We start from the raw sequence: 19,671 nt of genomic DNA, 5'->3' as shown, positions 1-19,671 counted from the left end.
GGTTCCACCCCGGAGCACACCCATGGTGGTCCAGCTCCTCCATACTCTGCTTTTGTTCTGCAGGACAGCGAGCTCCTCTCTTCCCTCCTGCCCAGGTTCACCCAGTGTCGATTCCTTGTGTCAGAGGCTGAGCAGCGAGACTGATGCCCCTCGAGTCCAGAAGCCCTGGCTTCTCTCCGTCTTTTTCCTAGGCCTTCGGCTCAGGCTCCCTGGCCCTTGTCAGCTGTCCACTCACACGTAGGCTGCAGTGTGTACACCTGAGTCCCCTCTGGACTCTAAGTCCTTGAGGGCAAACACTGTCCATCTTGGGTTCATCTTCATGTCCCCAACACCTAGCACTGTCTCGCACATGGAGACACCTCTGCTTGTGGAATGACTGAACACATTCCTGTTCACCAGGCATAGAGGTATAAGCTTAAGACAAATTAAAGGAACTATGAGTACATTTAATCAGACTACAGGGCTTTCCCATGCTGCTGGTGCAAGCAGAACCAAAAGGTCCTGGCTCCTGCCCGCAGGGGGCTTGAAGTCCCCTGAAGGCACAGACAGGTAAACAGACATCGCATTATAATTTGATTAACACGCCGATGAAGTACAAGCAAAGTGCAGTTAGAGGGGAGAAGGAGGAGCCTTCGGTCTGCCTTGGGGAGGGAGGAAGGCCTCCTGCAGGGATGGACAAGGGAGGAAAATATCGAAGGGCAGGCTGCAGCGTGCCTGTTAGAAAGGGCAGGGAAAGGTTTTCCGAGCCAAGGGAAGGAACGCTCGGGCTGAGGAAGCATAGTAGTGGGAGGAGGTAATAAACACTCACTTACCGAGCTCCGCCAGGCCAGGCACTGTTCTAAGCATTTTACAAGTATGAGTTCATTTGATCCTCACATCCACCCAGTGAGATGAGTCTTATTATTATACCCAAGTGCCATGTGAAGAAAGCGAGGCACAGGGAGCTGATAACTTGCCCAAGATCAGAGTTAGGAAGGATTGGTGTCTCAGTCCATTCGGGCGGCTATAACAGGATAGCAATGATTAGATGGCTGATAACAGAAATTTATTTCTTACAGTTGTGGAGGCTGGGAAATTCAAGGTCAAGGTGCCAGAAGATCTGGTGTCTGGTGAGAGCCTTCTTCCAGGTTCATAGAAAGCTGTCTTCTCACTGTATGCTCACGTGGTGGAAGGAGAGAAGGAGCTCTCCGGGGTCTCTTTCATAAAGAGACTAATCCCACTCATCGGGGCTCCACCCTCATGATCTAATCACTCCGCGGAAACTCCACCCCTAGTACCATCACACTGGGTGTTAGGTTTCAATATATGATTTGGTGAGGTATAAGCATTCAATCTATAGCAGCTGAAGTCAGATTCACTGACTCTACAGCCCACACTCTTAATTATGTGAAGCTAAAGCCAAATCATGGAAGGTCTCCTGTGCCATCTATAGGAATCCAGGCTTCTGGAGGAACTGGGAAGCCAATAAATGGGTGGAGAGCAGTGAAAGCATAAGGTCCGATTTGCATTTTAGAACGGTTACTCGAGCTGCAACAGGACGGTAGATTTCCCAGCAGGAAGGTCACCAAGGACCTCTGCAGAGCCATGCCAGTGCAGTGGGTGAGGAGAAGCCCCCGTGCAATGGATTAAGCCTGACTTGGAAGAGAAGGAGGGGACCCTTGTGCCTTGAATGCAGACTCTGGTTTCCAGGCACCTGGCTGTGAGGTTGGGAAATAAACAGTGGAGTGGTAGGGGGAGTATGGGGTCGAGTCTAGGTAGGATGGTCCAGGTGAGAAATGCTGGTGCCTCAGAAGGAGTGGAGGAGGGGAGAGGTGACCCAGGGCCCGTGGTGCACTTGTAGATTAGAGCTGCCAGGCTGGTGGGGTGTGTGACAATGGGAAGAGGTCTAGGAAAGAGCTCTGGCTCATGCCTGAAGAGGGGAGGAGATAAGGAGGAACAGCAAAGGAGGCTGAGAAGGAGCAACCAGTGAGAGAAAAAGCAAGAGTGTTGACCCTGGAAGTGCATTGAGGAAGAAGGGGTGACCAACCGTGCCAGCACTACTCAAAGGTCAAGTTGGAAAAGCAGTGAGCGTTGGCCATCGGGCTGAGCCATTGGAGGTCAGTGGTCACCTGGTGTGTTAGTCAGCTTGGGCAGTGTAACAAAATGCCACACAGACAGTGTGGCTTCAATGACAGACATTTACTTTCTCATGGTTCAGAGGGCGGGAAGTCTAAAGTCAATCAATGTGCCTCCAGGGCTGGTTTCTCCTGAGGCCTCTCTTCCTGGCTCTGCAGAGGCTGCCTCCCAGCTGCGTCCTCACCTGGTCTCTTCCCTGTGCGGATGTGCCCCTCATGTCTCTCTGCGTGTCCGAGTCTCCCCTTCTATTGAGGACACAGTCAGATGAGCTCAGAGTCCGCCCATTTTGATGTAATTGCCCCTTTAAAGGCTCCATCTCCGAACACCGTCAGGTTCTGAGGTGGTGGGGGTTAGGACTTCAACGTAGGACATTTGGGGGAACACAGTTCAGCCCGTGACACCCACAAGAGCAGTTTCAGGGAAGGCAGGTGGGAGGAAGCTGCGTGCAGCGGGTTCAGGAGAGGACGTGAGGAGCGGACTTGGATGTGGTGCGAACCTGCAATTCTTTGGGGAAATTCTGTACCAGAGGATAAACATGGAAGGGGAAGGAAGGTCAAGAGAGATTTTTGTTTTGTTGTTTAAGGCGGAAGAAGTAGCTGTACGGTGTGTGCTGGTGGAGGGACACCATGCAGGCGGAGACGTGGGCTAAGCGGAGTTGTTGCAGTTACATCCCTGAATGAGTGGGAGACAGGGGGATCTGATGTGCAGGTGTGGGCGCTGGCTCAGCCAAGGGCACAAGCAGTTCGACGGCAGTGATCAAACTGCAAGGTCCACAGTTACGTTGGGGTGGGAACGTGAGGAAGCTGTTTCCTCTTTGCTCGAACTACGAGTGGAGCAGGAGGAGGAGGTCTGGCACAGGCAGCTCAGAGATGAGTGTGTGCTGGACCAGGAGCAGGTAGCAACCCACCGGACAGCCTGTCGGGCTCGCTTGGGTTTAGTGACCCTGAGCTTACAGCCGGACCAATCAACGTGTGCTCAGCTCTGTGACGGAAGTGCGAAGAGGCGGAGTTAAATCTAGCCAGGGCTAGCGTGTAGCCGCGGGGTAGGAGGAAGCCGGAGAGGGACGAGGCAGTGAAGGGTGGGTGCAGAGAGTGAGTAACGCAGGTTACAGAGCGCAGGTCAGGTAAGAGGGGAAGGAAGGACGCGAGGGGGAGAGACAGGGGAGAGGCGATGGGCTGTGGTTTGCAGATGTTGGCGAGGTGAGGTGGAGCCCGCAGCAGAGCCCTGGAAGGAGGGCCGCACGCAGCACAGGCTGGCGGGGACGAGGGACTTTGGCTCATAAAAAGGTCCCATTATGGGTAAAGCCAATAGAGATGTGATGGGAGCCGTGCAGGCAACGTTAAATGTCCTAGTAGCCATGTGAAAGGGTGAGCAGGTGCAGATGAAGCTAATTTAAAGACAGTAATACATTTTATTTAATCTGATGTATCCCAAATATTATCTTCTTGATATGTAATCGCTATGGTATTTACATATTTTTTTCTCATGCGGAGCCTTTAGAATCCCATGTGTATTCTGCATTTGGAGCCTAGGCTAACCCACGGTGTTCACGGCAGGCAGAGGAAGGCCTGCGTGCAGAAAGTCCTGTTAAGATGGTTACTAGACCTATTGTGGTGATCCCATTGTAAGTCATGTAAATGTACAACTACTGCGTTGTACACCTGTAATTAACATAGTGTTGTATGTCAACCATACTTTAATGAGATACACAATAAATTAAATACCTTTCTAAAATGTCCTGTTACGAGAGGAGGCTGCAGGGAGGGGGCGAACTGCTTGCCTCCTCCCCCGACACCTCACTGAGGGCTGGGGCTTCTGGCCTCACCGTCATCGCCATCCACACGACTCCTTGGGGAGCACAGAGAATCTGACTGGCGGAGGAGGGGTTAGGAGGCAGGACTTACTGGACACCTGAGGAGGGCAGATGGCTGCAAGCAGATAAGGAGGGTCAGTCTGAAGACTGGTGAGGGCAAGGGGAAACTGAAGACAAGCGTCCCGGGGCAGCTACACCCCCCAATTTGCAAGGACCGTCTGGGTTTATGCCTGCTCTCCCGGGGTGTTGCTTAATAGAGGCACGACTCCCTCTTAAAAGTGTCTCTGTTTGAAAGTGATCTCATAGTTTGTCCTTGAGTAAAAATGGGCTTGACAGTGTCCCCTCCCTGGGGAGGTTTATCTCAGCGGCTTTGTTCTCCGTCCGTGAGGGCCTCCGTGGACTCTTCCAGCTGCAGGAATTCATTCTGTCCTTCCAGAGTGATGACGGTCTCCCAGCCCTGACTTCGTTAACATGAAAATGCAATGTCATAAGTGTTCTAAGCATTTCCAGGGTGTCCAGGGGAGTTGCCTTAAAGATGTAGGTTTGTGTCTTGATCCCTGAAGGGTGTTTACAGACTAAAGGGAAGAAGGGGCTGTCTTGCCAGGGGGTGGAGCTGAGAGGAGCCTGTCTGCTTCACGGATGCCTAGGGGGTAGCCTCGGGGACCCTTGGCTTGCTGGTGTGCCCTTCCCCCACCTTCTGTGAATGTCCCCCTCGTAGGGCAGTTCTGCTCTGTGATCAGAAATGTGAAGATGGTTGTTCTTGCTGCTCTGTTCCTGGATGTTGTCAACGTTCCAAAGTCTTACTTAGGGCCTAGATTCTAGGAGATGTTGAACCTTTTTTGATGGAATTCCATCACCCAAGGAAACCCAGAAATGGGACAGCCCCTGGGTCCAATGGTAAACTGTGGTTAAGAGAAGGATGCTTCCTACCCCGTGCTACCTGGCTGCAGTTCCTGTCTTGGGAGAAAGCAGAGATAAAGCAAAAAGCTTTGGGTTCTGCCCCGGGTGTATCAGAAGCAGCTAGTCTTGGGACTGGGTGCCTGGACGAGAGGGAGCCGCCCTTTTCTGGGCTGCGCTGACTAGGCAGGAGGGAGGGACTCTGGAAGTCGGCACTCACAACCATGACGTCTTGCTCAGGAAAGGGCTGCTGGGTGAATGAAAGGGTGGTTCTGTGGCATTTCTTCCCCCGACTTCCCCATTATCACACCACTGTCCCTCCTCCTGACCTCACACCTCCTCCCGCCTGCAAGGCCGAACTCCCAGCTCTGCTACTTGCTTTGGGCAAACCACTCACCTCCCGGAGGCTCAGCTTCGCTTTCTGAAAACAGGAGGAACAGCACCCTGTATGTAACGGTTGTCCTCAGAATAAACATATCTGAGTGTTCAGCCAGATGGATGGTTGGGAAGTGGCACTGTTGTTCCATTGTGTTGCACTGTTGGTGATTCTGAAGCTGTTTTAAAAAGTAGGTTTTGTGATTTTTTTAGATCTCACGAGGCCAACAGATCAGGAATAGCTGCCATTGAAAAGATGCTTGGTTACCCACGGAGGCAGAGGGAGCGAGGGGAAACCATAGGCTAGAGTTTCCATTGTGGTTTCCTTGGGAAGGAGCAGGGGAGGATGGGTAAACGGGCTTGAGACTGGCTCATTTGGATCATTCCAGGGCTGTCCCCAGTTGTCTGGTACCTGCTGGCCCTAGGGCAGGTAGATCGAGTGCCAGAGCTGATAAAGGAGGTAGTGGGGTGAGGGCTCTGGATTGGTGGTTCTGCATGTGAAAGGCTTGGTTGCAGGAAGAGTCCTTTATTTCCGGTAAGCCTGGGAGCAGCAGTCTCCCCAGTCAGCAAGGCCACGGGCCGTGGAAGCATCAAATAGAAACCAGAAAAAGCGGTTATTGCAAAAGCCTAAACAATGCCTTGGAGTGTCCAGTAAATCTGTGTTTAGTTAGTAGTCTCATTCACCTGCAAATAGCCACAGATGTTAATTGGGCACCTGCTATATGCCAGGACCTGTGGGATGCAGAGAGGAGTCACAGACCCTGCCCTCTGGGAGCTGATGCTCAACAAATCTTATTCTCATTGATTTATGGGCTCAATTCTACTCACCTTATTAGCTATACCATCACTGCCATGTTTTTTCCAATAAAAATCCATACATGAGAAGGGTGGGCTCCAGGCCTTACCAGGTGACAGAGGTCCATCATCTTCTCTCAGATCCACTAAAATCCCATCTGTGGCTCAGCCTGCTCTGCTTTCTGTGTTGAGGCCACAGAGCTGGGGGCTTCTGAACCTGTAGGCTTCAGAGACATTTCCTGCTCATTCCCAAACAAGTGGCACGGGTTGGGACCTCAGACTTCCTGTCTTCAAAACCAGATTCAAAAATGGCCCTTCCAACTCAGTGGGTGGCAGAGTTGGAGTGAGGCAGAGGCTGCTACCCATTCCTGCCCTGAGGCTGGACTGATTCATCAGACGAAGGGGCCAGGAGAGATATTGGGACTGTTTTTCAGGGGGACCTAGGACATTCGGTAGGAGGAGAGTCGTTTGGTCTGAATTTAGGTAGAACCCTTAGCCTGCTGTTGTCTGAGTCTCTCTGCGTTGAGACAGCATTTCTTCCCATTCCTGCACCGCCCACGGTGCACAAGGGCAGGCATCTTCTGACAACCTCAAGATCTATTTCTTCTTCCTGGGGACTCCCTGGCTCCCCCCTTCCTCTTCAGGGGGAATTCAGGGCTAGCTCGCCTTGACTGCCCTTCCCACCCCCCACACCTGGCCTCCTCTCCATCCCACAGCCTCAGCTGCGACGTCACCTGCACACCACCCAGAGCCTCTCCTTCCTCCTGCTTTCCTCCTGCAGAGAATAAGCACACAAGCCCTTGATTGTTGTCAAGAATTTTTATGCAGAGTAACTTGGGAAATCCATAGGGGTTGATAAAAATAACAAATATTGCAGGGAAGTCACGAAAGTACAAGATATCTCTAGAAGTACTAGGAGAAATTGTTCTAGGACATAACAGAATCTAAAACGAATGAGCTTTGGCCATCCTTCACCTTCTCCGCCCTCGCTTTCTTGGGTCTGGTTGTGCAAGGCTCAGACTTACCCAATCTTGCGTTAGACTATTGTCTCCTTTGTTTGGTGCCCTCACTGGGCATCTGCCTGGAAGACTCAGGTCTGAGGTCCAACCAGGCAGAGAAGGCTGGTATTCACTGTACCCCAGCGGGTGGGTCAGGACCCTCCCACACTCGGGTCAGATGAAACTGCAGGAGGTGGCTGCCCTCTGCAGTGTCCCTGCCTTACACCCTCCTCCTCCACTTACTGAGGGAAAGTAAACAGAGGTCCCCATTAAAGCCAGAAAGGGATGGCAGCTTCAAAGACAGACGTTATTTGGGGCTGCCTATTACAACAATGTGAGCCGTGAGTAATCAGAGTGAGGATAATGAAGCCGGCCTTCGGCCTTCGGGGTTTAAGAAGATCCTTGGATGTGATGAGCTCTGTGGTCCCTTCCAGAAATAAAACCTTATCTCCACCTGCTGTTTACCAGCTGTGAGATTGAAGAGAACAAAAAGAAAAGGACTGTTTGTCCTTGGTAAAACTCATTAGGTGACAATGGCATCATTGCATCCTGTTTTTTTGTTGTTCATAGACCCAGTTTCTTGGGAAATAAGTATTTAAGTACCCACTGCTGTCAGACATAGTTTGTGAGTAATTTGTTAATGAGAGGAAAATAAGTTCAAACAGACAATTCCCCAAATGCTCTAAAATGACGATTAAGAAATTGAGAAATTAGTTTGTCAGGGAAGGGCTGAACTGAGGAAGGGGCTTGCTCACCACGATTTCTCAAGGTCTCTCAGTCCACATGGGACAGAGGAGGCTTTGGATTTGCCTCCACGGAGCCCCAGCCCCATGCTGTCCCTCTTGGGAGAGTTGGGGAGACTGGGACCCAGAGTTTCCGAGCTGTTGACATTGGGAGAGGGCAGTGTATCTCCTGATTCATCCTCAGCTCAACTGTCTGGAGTTGCATGATTTTCAGATAAACTTTCTTTTTCTGATCTTTAATCCTTGCTCCCAAGCACCTCCCCACCCTCTGCAGACAACATCTTAACCAAAGCTCTTGAGGGAGGTACTCGTATTCATTCCCAGGATCAAAAGGAACCCTTTGCAATGCTGTCCTCCTGGAATAATAAAATAGTTTGAGACAATCCCATTTTGACTGTGTCCTATTAAGAAGAAATCAAAATTTAAAAAATAAGCCAAGCTCGCATAATAGCAAGCCTTTGCATTGATTTTCCAGGAATGCGTCTTCACATTCTTTCGATATGACAAATGCCTTACTCCAGAACTGTGTACCTCTGTGCCCTAGATGTGGGGTTTCCTCATCGAACCAAGCTCAGAACGTCCAGGGGTGGGGCCCAGGCCTCCAGATGGCTACGTTCCGTGTGTGATTACGCTACTCAGGCAGGATGAGAGTGTCGGTTCAGTTCCAAGAAATTGCTCCCAGGGTTTACCTGTGTGGGCATCGAGCGGCAGGCAATCCAAAGTCATGGGTGAACAAGCAAAGCCAAGGTTTTGTCTCTTTTTCAGACCAAAATTTTGCTCAAAAACATGTTTTTACAGCCAACAAAAATGTGTCAACTAGTTGCATAAGACAAATGTAAGAGATGATCTTTGCAGCAAAAAAACAAGTGCCTTTCACTGGCCTTTGTTCTTGCAAAGATCTTACTGTGGTGCGGTGTGCTGGTTGATGGGGTGAGAGGTCAGCGAGGTACCTCCTGCCCCAGAGGACCTTTCAGAGCCCGGGGCAGATAGAGATGGAGCTGGAGACACACAGCTGTGACTGATGAAGTTACTGCTGGAGGTGTGTTCAAGGTCCCGACATTCTTTCAGTGGTACTTAATCCTTGGTGTTGTATCTTCCAGCTTGTTCTAGATCTTGAACACTCAAAAAGTTTGGTTTTGCTTCTCTATAAATAAGATCTCCTTGGAGCACACCAACTCTTTTCTTTAAAACGTTGAGATTAAATGATTAAAGCTGAGGTTGAATGACTTTGACTGAAGCCGGTGTTTCTCAGAGGTGACTATGTGCAGCACGATGGTACTGAAGAGACCGTGAAGCACTGTATGGGTGTACGTTTGTTATTTTAACGGCTAGGTATTTATTTTAACATGGAATGGGAAGATGCTGATTTTCCACTTGTGATGAGGCAATCCCATTTCCTTCTCCAATAAATTCAAGTTTTAAAACTGTGGAGTGACAAAGAAAATAACCGCCTGGGGACACACGGCCATGTAAAACGGCCCGGGCCAGCTGTGGACGGGATGGCCAGAGGTGGGAACACCATGCATCTGACAGCTCCCAGCCCATGGGCAGCGTGCATGCCAAGCCGAGATAAACAACATCTTCCCGGCCCAGCACTGGGGACTTGTTCTAGACGTCACTCTGCTTTTCTTCATGTTCCACTTCCTTTCTTGGAGCCACTGGCTTTGCCCCCTCCAGGCCCCTCCAGCCCCCTTCTCTTGGTTTTCTGACCTCCTGAGATGCCACCCTCATTTCCGGAGGCCACTGCGCGATGGGAAAACCTTGTCCCTGGATTCTCCCGCATCTTGGGAGAGGTTTGTTTCTGTTTTGTTTCTGTGTGCCATGTTCTCCTTGACCCGGTCTTGTGTGTGACCACGTCTACAAACCGCTATGTTTAATAACTCACAGATTTGTTTTGTATTTTCTCTGGAACTGTTCTCACAGGAAGGAAGTCTTCTTCTTAAAGTCACAGCTTTCCATACATAGCTGTCAATCAGGTGATAAAGCTGAAGCGGAGAGACAATGGGTTTCAGCCTGTTTACCTCGCCGGCTGCCCTCTCCTCGGTGCGGGACCACCTCCCAACACAGTGACACACGGCCTCCGAGATGCAGCATTCTGCTTGTGTCTTAGCTCTCTTAGCACCTACGTCACTCACACCCGTGTAATAGTTACCTGCTCACATGCTGTCTCCCCCGCAGATGTGAGCATCTGAGGGGCAGTGGCCACATCTTAATTTCTTGTTCAACAAGTGGTTTCTGAGTGCCTGCGATGAGCCAGGCACTGGGAAGTGGCAAGTGAACGAGGCTGACAGAGTCTCTCCTGCACGTGGTTTGTCACCTTTGCATGTCCTATTGTTTAACGTAAGTGTGTTAGTCATCAATTGCCGTACAACAAATTACCTCAAAACTAAGCAGCTTAACACAACTAAAATTTAGCCTCACCTAGTTTCTGAGGAAGCCATGGGTGTGCAAGGAAAGCTGAGATTTTGTTTGTTTTTCCAATCAAACTCTGGCTCAGAAATATATTTATGTATAATATAGTCTGGCAGGAATCTGCGCAGCGTCACTAGGTGATTCCGGCTCAGCATCCCTCCTGACACTGCTGTCAAGATCTCAGCCAGGGTGCAGTCATCTGAGAGCTTCATGGCTGCAGCATCTGCTTCCAGGCTCGCTCCCATGACTGCTGGCTGAGGGCCTCCGCTCCTTATCATGTCGGCTCCCCATACGGTGTTCATTGACACAGCAGCCGGCTTCCCTCCAAGTAATCGTTCCAAGAAAAAGAGAGTAAGCAAAAAGGAAGAGCCAGTGTCTTTTGTCTAATCTCAGAAGTGACACGCCATCACTTCTGCCATAGTCCATTTGGTCAGGGCAGTCCACAAACCGCTCTGGTGCAGTGCAGGAGACTACACAGGGGTCAGGGTCATCAGGGGCTGCCCTGAAGGCTGTCTCCCACAGCAGGGTGCTCGATGGTGGGTGCTCAATAAATGCTTGTTGAAATATTACCCAAACATTTCACAGGTCAAAGTCTCTTCTTTTTAAAAAATATACTTTATTTTTAAATCAGTTTTAGTTCACACCAAAATTAGTGGAAAGTGCAGGAAGTCCCCATGTACTCTATGCACCCCACCCCCACCATGCACGGCCTCCCCCACCATCGGCATCTTGAAGCACAGTGGTATATTTGTTACAATTTATTAACCTACATCAACACATCATTACCATCCAAAGTCCGAAATTTACATAAGGATTCACTCAAGGCATTGTACATTCTGTGGGTTTGGACAAATGCATAATGACGTGTATGCATTACTGCAGTATCACACAGAATAGTTTCACTGAACAAAAAGTCCTCTGCGCTCCACCTAATGATCCCTCTCCCCTCCCAACCCCTGGCGACCACTATCTTACTATTGTCTTCATAGTTTTGCCTTTTCCAGAATGTCATAGAGTTGGACTCAAACAGTATGCAGCCTTTTCTGATTGACTGCTTTTACTTAATCATATGCATTTGAGGTTCCTCCATTTTTTTTTCATGGCTTGATAGCTCATTTCTTTTATTTTTTTAAGAAGTAAGTAAGCGAGTATGCTCATGCCCTGGCATTACTGATTGTGTTATTCTGGAGTGTTTTCAGTCTTCCACTCAGTTTAAATTATTTGAATGGATTACCCAGCTAACCTGCTGCTGCCATGTTACATGAAAAAGTCAATAAATGTGTTTCGAGCAGACCAAATAGCTTGTCTGTCCCCTTAACTGTCTTCTTCCCCTGATGGTCGTGTTCTCTAGCCATCCTGCCAGCACCATTCACGTTCTGCTTGTCTAACAATTTGTGGGAAATCTCTATTCGAAACCCTTGTTATGTTCTATTTAAAATAGACTGTGTTGCATGTGCAAAGTAATCGGGTCTTGCTAAAAGAACTAAGCTCTCTCAGAGAAAGGTCTACGTTCTGTGTGTTGGTTGATGAAGGGACCTTGCACCAGAGGGTTGTTTCTACTAGATTGAAGCCTCAGGTGGAGGGGAAGGGAGGCACTCCTTTTTGGTGGGAAAAAACAGAGCTACATCATTGCACTTGCCTCTTACCGCGAGCTAGCAACACGCATGCAAAGGACGAAGGCAAGGCCCAAGTTAGCAGTACTGTTGGCTGTGTGATTTTCCTCTTCCTGGTCTGCCAAGATTGAAAGTCAGTATAGACTTTATTTTTTTATCCTCTGCTGATGACATGCTTATTAATTTTAGAGAGAGAGGAAGGGAGAGAGAGAGGGGGGAAAGAAACCTCCATGTGAGAGAGAAACATTGATCAGTTGTCTCTTGGATGTGCCCTGACCAGGACCTAACACACAAACTAGGCATGTGTCCTGACTGGGAATCAAACCCACACTCTTTCAGTTTATGAGATGTCACTTCAACTGACTGAGCCACACTGGCCAAGCTGAAAGTCAGTACAGACTTTAAATAAAAGTTGGTGTTCTAATGAGCAGGATTAAAGAAAAAAAATAGCCCTTACTTTTGCGACTGATTGGTTTAGGAAAATGTTTTCATTCCTAGAAGAATGAAGAGGGATTTACTTTTTTGTTTTCCTCCACAAGTGAAAAAATTCCAAGCTCCATGACAATTAGCACTAACCTGGCACTTTATAAATTGTGATGTAGTCACAATTTATAGGTTGTGAATGTATACTGTTTGCACTTAATCCTTAACTGTATTAACATTGAGCTTACTAAATGGATCACCTTAAATTCGGGCAAATTATGTGCCTTGTGCCTCAATAAAAATGTTGCATGTAAAGAAAAAATCTACTTTTTTTCTTGAGAGAGAGAAAAGGATTTCTTGTTGTAATGAACCAGTAAGACAAGATTGAAACAGTAAAAGAATATAGTTTAACTTAATTAAACCTCCAGAGGAAGCAGGAAGAAGGTCAAGGAAAGCCCGTGAGTGGAGAAGCCCGGGGCTGGCTGGGATAAATCTCCGGATAAGAGCATTTTGGCACGGGTGTCTCCCGACCCATCCCAGCAGCCGGTCTGCCGTCATTCCTGTCTTCATCCAGAGAGGAAGCCGGGCTCAGAGCAGGGGCACGGAGCGAGCACTGCGACCGTGACCGTGAGAACTCCCATTTGTACCATACACAGCGCTATGCCCACCACTCTGACTCTCAAAGGAAACAGACTTTAACACTTCGCAACCAGACAGCCAGTGACTCTCACAAGAATAAAAAAAGATGAGATGATACAAGAAGCCTGCATATTTAGGAGCAAAACAGTTTATAGATCCTAGTGTGTCACAAAGGATGAAAAGTTCTGGCAAAGGAGATTTAGGAGGAGTTATAAAGATGTAATTTGGGCGAGGCTTAGTGGAAAATCAGGTTAATGCTTCAAAAATTGCTACTATTGAAGGGCTGACGATAATGTGTCTTCTTGACAGCTTGCTCCAAATTGTGCCCGGTGTTTTTCGAAACTATTATGTGATAGCTTTCTACTCAGCGGCTCTAACAGCAGAATTTTCAATACGACGAGGTAAATGAGTGAGAAAATCTCCCTCACCTGACAGTACCTCTGGGGGGCTGGGGCCCCGACCTCATCACCCCACTTCCCTCACAGTCCCCAAACCTCCTGCAGGCCGCAGAGGAGCTGGTGAGACCCGAGGGGTGACAAGCAGCTCCCCAGGTAGTGCCCTTGCAAACCTAGAGTTACCAAGGAATTATAAACACCACACCATCTTTAAAAACCATTTTGGAACATCAGTTATTTCAGCCTCTTGGTGTCAGCCTTTCTCTGCCCGCACACCGTCCTCCGGGTGCAACACACTCCAGGTGCAGACTGTGAGAACTGGCACACCGGGGCGTGCGCGTTTTGAAAAACGCCCTCCAGTGCTTCTTACTTGCCGAGCTGGGGATCGAGGTAGGCGAGCATGCCTTCCTTTCCGCTGTCATGTGACGTCGCAGGCGAAGGTCAGTGAGCGTCCAGCTTCGGCATGGCCACAGAGAAGGGTGACTCAAAGGAGGAGTCCAGCCGAAAGGTGCCCAGCAGTCAGAGCACCCACAGTCTACCGCCAGCATCTGACACCTGTGTTGAATGGGTTGGACCGAACTATTCATTAGGTCCAGCAGAACACTGCTGTTTGCTATTCTGTCTGGGCCAGAAGCTGGTGAGCCTGGGGTAGCTTCTCAGAAGGAAGTTACTAGGTTTTCCCGTAACTCTAAACCCGAGGGTGCGGCCAGTGGTCAGACCCAGCACACAAACGTGCTTGGCTCATACTCCTTAGTGGCTTTTGTTTTTGTCTTGTTTGTTATTGTTTTAAATTAGTTGTTAACACTTGAAAACAGGGAGATTTCTCAAAATCCCTTCTGGCTTGTCTTAAAAACTTTGGATCTGGCAGCACCTGGCCTTCATCTCCACACCGCAACCTCTTCCAGGCAGGGCGTGAGCTGTTGGGGTCCCGGGCCCACCCGGCCCGCTTGGCTCGTTTCCATCCCTTCCCGGGCTTTGCAGCCCCTGCCTTCAGTTCCCTCCATGTGCTCCAGGTCACGTGGGACAAGGATGTTTTTATAAAGAACACATATCCCAGGCTATTTGCGCTTTCTTCGCTGCTTGGACTAACTCCAGGAGGCGGGTTCCTGTGGGCACGTGAGCAGGAAACATGCCTGGAGGGCTTGTTCCAGAGCACGAAGGGTGGCCACATGATTTCACTTACGTGTGGAATCTGGAGAACAAAATAAGGGAACAAACCAGATTGAAGTGGACTGGTCGATCCAGAGAGCAGACTGATGGTTCCCCGAGAGGGCTTGAGGGGCTGGGTGAAAAAGGTGAAGGGATCAGGAAGTACGAATTAGCAGTTACAAAACAGTCTTGGGGATGTAAAGTACAGCATCGGGAACACAGTCCATGACATTGTAATGCCTGTGGAGGGTGCCAACAGGTACGGGAAACAGCAGGCGGAACACCTTGTGAAGTGTGTGATTGTCTGACCACTTTGCTGCATACCCAAAACTACTACATGCTAATAGTGGATGTCAGCTGTAATAAAAAAATAATTTAGACATCTTTTAAAAGACTGCAGAGGATGGGAGGAGAGGTAGGAGCTGCAGAGCTCCGCATCGTCACAGCTGCATCACAGATGTGCGAGCGGCTCGCTCCGTGTGCACGTCTGCGAGCATCGGGGAGACGTGGGACCAAAGACGGGAAAAGCCTGTGGTTTTCAAGTGTCTTTTCCTTTCCCTCCTCTCCTTACCCGTCTCGTCTAGATCCGTGCCAGAGACGCCGGGCAGGCGGCTGCTGCACCCAGCTGGGCTCCCTGTCGGCCCTGAAGCATGCTGTCCTCGGGCTCTACCTGCTGGTCTTCCTGCTTCTCGTGGGCATGTTCATCTTAGCAGGTAAGACCGCCCTTTTCTGCCCTGGCCTTTAAGGACATGAAAGGAGCCATGGAGGACATAAGGAACTGCCAGAGAGGAACTGGAGAGCTGAGGCCTCCACCCTGTTCCCACAGCTGTGAGCCTCAGCAATGCCCATCTCGCCACGGAAATGTGAAGGAGAAAGTTTTCCCACCAGGCACCACCGTTAGCAGAAGTGCCTGTTTCATTTGCAATGAGTCATTGGCAGGGGCTGTGGGAGCTTGGGACATCTCTGAGTCCAGGAATAGGGACCTAGTTCCTCCCAGTGGCTTCTGACCTTTCCCAACTCGTTGTGCAGCACTATGCATTGTACTGGGTCTCCCTGGAGCTCTGAACTGTGGTTTGCGCAGAGCACGCTGGGCCCCTCGTCCTGGGCTGTGATGAAAGTAGTCATGAGAGACTTTGCTGCTGAGCTCAATCAGGGTCATGGTCAGCCTGCTGTCCTTTTGCTGCTACTAGGGTGGGATGGGTTTGCCCCAATTCATTTGGACTCTTCTCCCCAGTTTCTGTCTGAAGGACAGGCTGGTGGTGATGGGCTGGAGTTTGGAACACTTACTGTAGGCAGGAAGGAGCAGAGCAGGGACGAGGGAAGGGATCAGAGGGAGGACTCCATGCTCTGAGCAGCCCAGTTCATTGCCCGTGGGTCATCCCACCATGACGGAGATAGTGAAGGTATAGAGGCTGTGGTGGTCCCTTCTGACTCCCACCAAACGGGAGAGATGCTCAGTGCCCACCTTTCTCCATGGAGGGATGTATGTGAGGCTTACCAAAGTAAGTCAACAGATCAGTTTATTCCAACCTCACTTGTCTTACATGAGTGCCTGCTTTGTGCCAGGTTCCCGCTAAGATTGAAGACACAGCTGAAATAAGGGCCAGGGGCTTCCTGAAAGGAGCTCCCAGTCTAAGGGATGAGGCAGGGACACGCAGATGGAGCCCTGCAATGGGGGCTGTGGTGGGGACTGTAGTGCTAACGCAGAGGATGCACACACAGTGCAAGTGTGGGTGTGGCGGGTGGGGGTGGGTCAGAGCAAAGCCGTGGGCCAGGCGGAGCTGACTGGGAGTGCTGAGGGCAGGGCCCCGGGTAACCTCTAGGGAAGGAACCTGAAGGTTAAGCCCTTGCAGATGACCCTTTGCTAGGAGTTCTGAGGCAGATGCTTAGGACCTCCCTGGTCTGGCCTCACTTTCTGGGAAGTGAAAACAGTCACCTGGGCCTGGCGACAGGATGTTCAACGCCGCCTTCACTCTCGGGTTTCCGCACTCAGGGAAAAGGGCATCCTCAGGGTGGCGTCTGTCCCACCGACCATAGACCTGAAGGGCAGCCAACAGCAACAAGGAGGGAAACTCATGATTCATCCCAGGAACGATGTCCAGCTGGAGGATGATTTGAACATGTTCTTGGGCTGTTCAGGGAGAGATTGGGATCTGGGTTTTGTGGGCTTAGCAGCCACAACCATAACAAATTTCCAGAATTTTTTGGAAAGTGTTTCAGCCCAACAGGAAAGCAGGGTTATGATATTACAACTTCTCTGCTAAATGGGAACTTGTAGGTGACAGAGGAGGGTCCAGAGCAGAGTCAGGCTGTGGTGGGGGCACCCAGGGGCAGGTCTCCAGAGGCCCAGAGGGCCTGGAAGGGCGTCCTCTCTTGGGAAGGGAAGGGGATGCAGGGGATAAAGCTTCTCCCAAGAGCTGCCATGCTGGAAAGAGCAGATATACTCTATGTGGCCCCAGAGGGTAGAAATATACAAATGGGTGGGTTTCGTCAAGAGACAGATTTCCATTCAGAGGAGAGGAGAGCCCTAACAGGGAGGGCTGCCCAGAACGGTGAAGGAGGGCCTTTCTCTCGGCTCGGGGTCTGGGTGGAGTGTACGACAGCATCCTGAGAGTTTCAGAAAGGAAGATGGGACACGGTTTCTCAATCTAATGAAAACGTTGCCACACTTCCTTGGTTGTCCCATGTGGAAACGGGGGTGGGGGGGTGGGAATTGTGATCATTACCTCCTTTGAACTCCTCTGAAGTCCCTGGGTACCAGATGGCCTGCGTGGAATACAAATTTCGGTTGGATTGGAACGGATCTGATGAAACGAAGCATCGTCCTTTTACCTCTCAGTTCGTTGGCGTGGCCACTGTCCCCACCCCAGGTTCTCGTCTGAGAAATCAGGTTGGCCTCTGGGAGAGATGTGGTGAGGGGTCATCAGTGAACGATACAGTCACCAGCTGTCTCTCCCCTAAGGAGGGGCTTTAGGCATTCAGTGGACAAGTCTGGGCGTTTTGAAGGAGACCCTGCCTAGCCTTAGGCAGCAAGGAAGTCTTCTCAGATTACCCTGACTGAAGACCTCCAGCAAGGCTTCCTTTCAGAAAATATCAGGAGGATGGGGACACCAATGGTTCAGCCAATGGTAAGCCAGAGCTTGCCGGGGCCTCTGTTACCTGTCCTGCTGTGGCCATTTCCCTATCTTGGGCTAAACGTGCTCCCCAGTGCCTTGCTGAGTTCACCTTGCACAAGACGTGCTATGGGCTGCACTGCATCTGCCCCTCAAATTTACATATTGAAGCCCTAACCTTCAGGGTGTTGGCATTTGGAGGGGGGACCTTTGGGAGATAATTAGGTCATAAAGGTGGGGCCCTGATGATGGGACAAGTGCCCTTCCGAGAAGAGATGAGAGAGAGATCACGTGAGGAGACAGGGAGAAGAGGCCATCTGCAAGCCGGGAGGAGCGCCCTCACCAATAATCGGATCTCCCTGCACCTTGATCTTTGACTTGCCAGCCTCCACTGTGACAAAAACGTCAGTTGGTTGAGCTACCTCGTCTGTGGTACCCTAGCTAAGACAGGAGGAGTTCTGTCTGAACCACTCTTAGACTTCAAAACTTGTTCATCAATAAAAAGGTCACACATCTTACAGCTGGGTGACAAAATTATCCCCCACAACCCAGCAGCATGTCTGCAAACCTGGTTGGTGACACATGGTTGGCGTACAAATGCTTGCACTTACTCTTTTTCAATATCATGAAATGATAATCTAATTATACAAAGTCTTACTCTAGAAAACCTCACATGGAACTTCTCTCAGTTCACCTTTCTTTCTAAACATCGTTCCAGATTCATTTTTGAACGGTACAGAAGTTCAAACTTCACGAACAAGAGAACTGAGATTGAATGGTCGTGTGGTCAGGAAGTCCTCAGTCTGGCACTGTAGCCAAGATGTTCCCTGCTGGACTTTAAGGGTTAGAGGAGGTTCCATTTTATCCATGCCTATTTTGGACATCACATGGTTATCAGAAATCACCTCTTCCTCCCCTGTCCTGTCATCAAGGAACTTGAACTCCCAGAGTGAAAATGAAACAGCAGAAAGGGGAAGTGTGAACATCTGGGGGCCTACCCGGTGGGAAGCTGGAGCAGCGCAGCAACCTGGGCCACAGAACAGGACCGGGGAGAGCTCCCAGTGAGGTGTCATTTTGTCACACGGGCTGACTAGGAGGGCCTGGGGAGGAGTTATTTTCTGTCTTAGAAGGAGCTTTGCTGTCCTTGAGGAATTAGTTTCCACCTTTGGGAGACTGAGAATCTGACAGTAATTAAAATTGCTTTCAAGGAGGTAATTAATGCACTTTGGGAGTTAGTTTTCATCCCACTGTAAGATGTGTGAATTTGAAGATAATTAAAATGCAAACCTGGGGACAGAGGTGTGGTCCAACCACAGCAACTTAGAGACTTTGTGGGAGGACCTTCCTGTTGGCCTGGCTCCTCCCTCCTTTTTGATATTCCCACCTGTTTTCCCTGTATCTCCTTCTCCTCCACTGTTACCTTGGTGTAGTGTAGGTGTCTGTATAAACTGCCTTAATCCTTTCTGGAACAAGAAAGGCTGTTATGCATAGTTTTGTCTTTGAAAAAAATCCTGCCTCCTCTATTTAATTCTGCAAGTGCATGATTTCTCACAAACATGAATGGTTAAGTGAATGAAAGAGACAGGAACCTTGGAAGGGATCTTAGCTGTAGGAAAAAGATGATTATTTCAGTCTTAGCCAAGTATCTAAATACAGGGAAATACAGAATCACTGCTGAAGGGCATGTGCCAGTAGAAGTAGGTGTGTAATTAATTATGTCCACGCACACGTCACCGTATACACAGCATTGGCATCCGAGCATTTACGGACACTGTCAACACAGGCAGGATCGTGCATTACCCTACGCTGCTGCTTAACACCGTGGACTTTCGGATCCGCCTGGCTGGGTTCGAGTTCCCACCCTGACCCCTCCGTTTCCAGCTGTGTGACGTTGGCCAAATGACTTGACCTTTCTGGACCTGAGTTTTCTCATCTGAAACTGTGAGGAATAAGTATGTCTGCTTCACTGGGTTGTTTTCATAGTAAGCATGATAAAAATAGTAGCTGTTATTGTTGTCGTTATAGCATTAGTTCTACCACTACCATTAGTATTATCGCTTGTTTTCTCTTGGCTTTCTTTGCAGTCAATTAAGCTGGATGATGATGTGAACTGAGAGTTAGAAAAACTTGGGTTTGGTCCCAGCCCATCCATTAACACTCTGTAATCTCGGGGAAAATCTCTTTGCTATCT

General features: G+C 49.7%; 1 protein-coding gene across 2 annotated transcripts in view; it reads left to right on the top strand.

The window, feature by feature from the left end:
• SCARA5 (scavenger receptor class A member 5) overlaps positions 1 to 19,671 on the top strand; it is a 98,088-nt gene that overhangs the window by 11,084 nt on the left and 67,333 nt on the right. Inside the window, exons 1-2 of one of the 2 annotated variants that reach the window (XM_045831734.1) lie at positions 14,499 to 14,626; positions 14,952 to 15,080. In XM_045831734.1, the coding sequence (XP_045687690.1) occupies positions 15,065 to 15,080 (16 nt within the window). In that variant the 5' untranslated portion in view covers positions 14,499 to 14,626; positions 14,952 to 15,064. Of the gene's footprint in view, positions 1 to 14,498; positions 14,627 to 14,951; positions 15,081 to 19,671 lie in introns of those variants that run through there. The other variant, XM_045831733.1, reaches the window with a different exon arrangement.

The sequence above is a fragment of the Phyllostomus hastatus genome, unplaced genomic scaffold (genome assembly GCF_019186645.2).
Source record: "Phyllostomus hastatus isolate PE091 unplaced genomic scaffold, TTU_PhHast_1.1 phas_contig_159, whole genome shotgun sequence".
Lineage (NCBI taxonomy): Eukaryota > Metazoa > Chordata > Mammalia > Chiroptera > Phyllostomidae > Phyllostomus > Phyllostomus hastatus.
The sequence above is the reverse complement of the archived record's forward strand: the minus strand, read 5'-3'. Positions and strand labels throughout refer to the sequence as shown.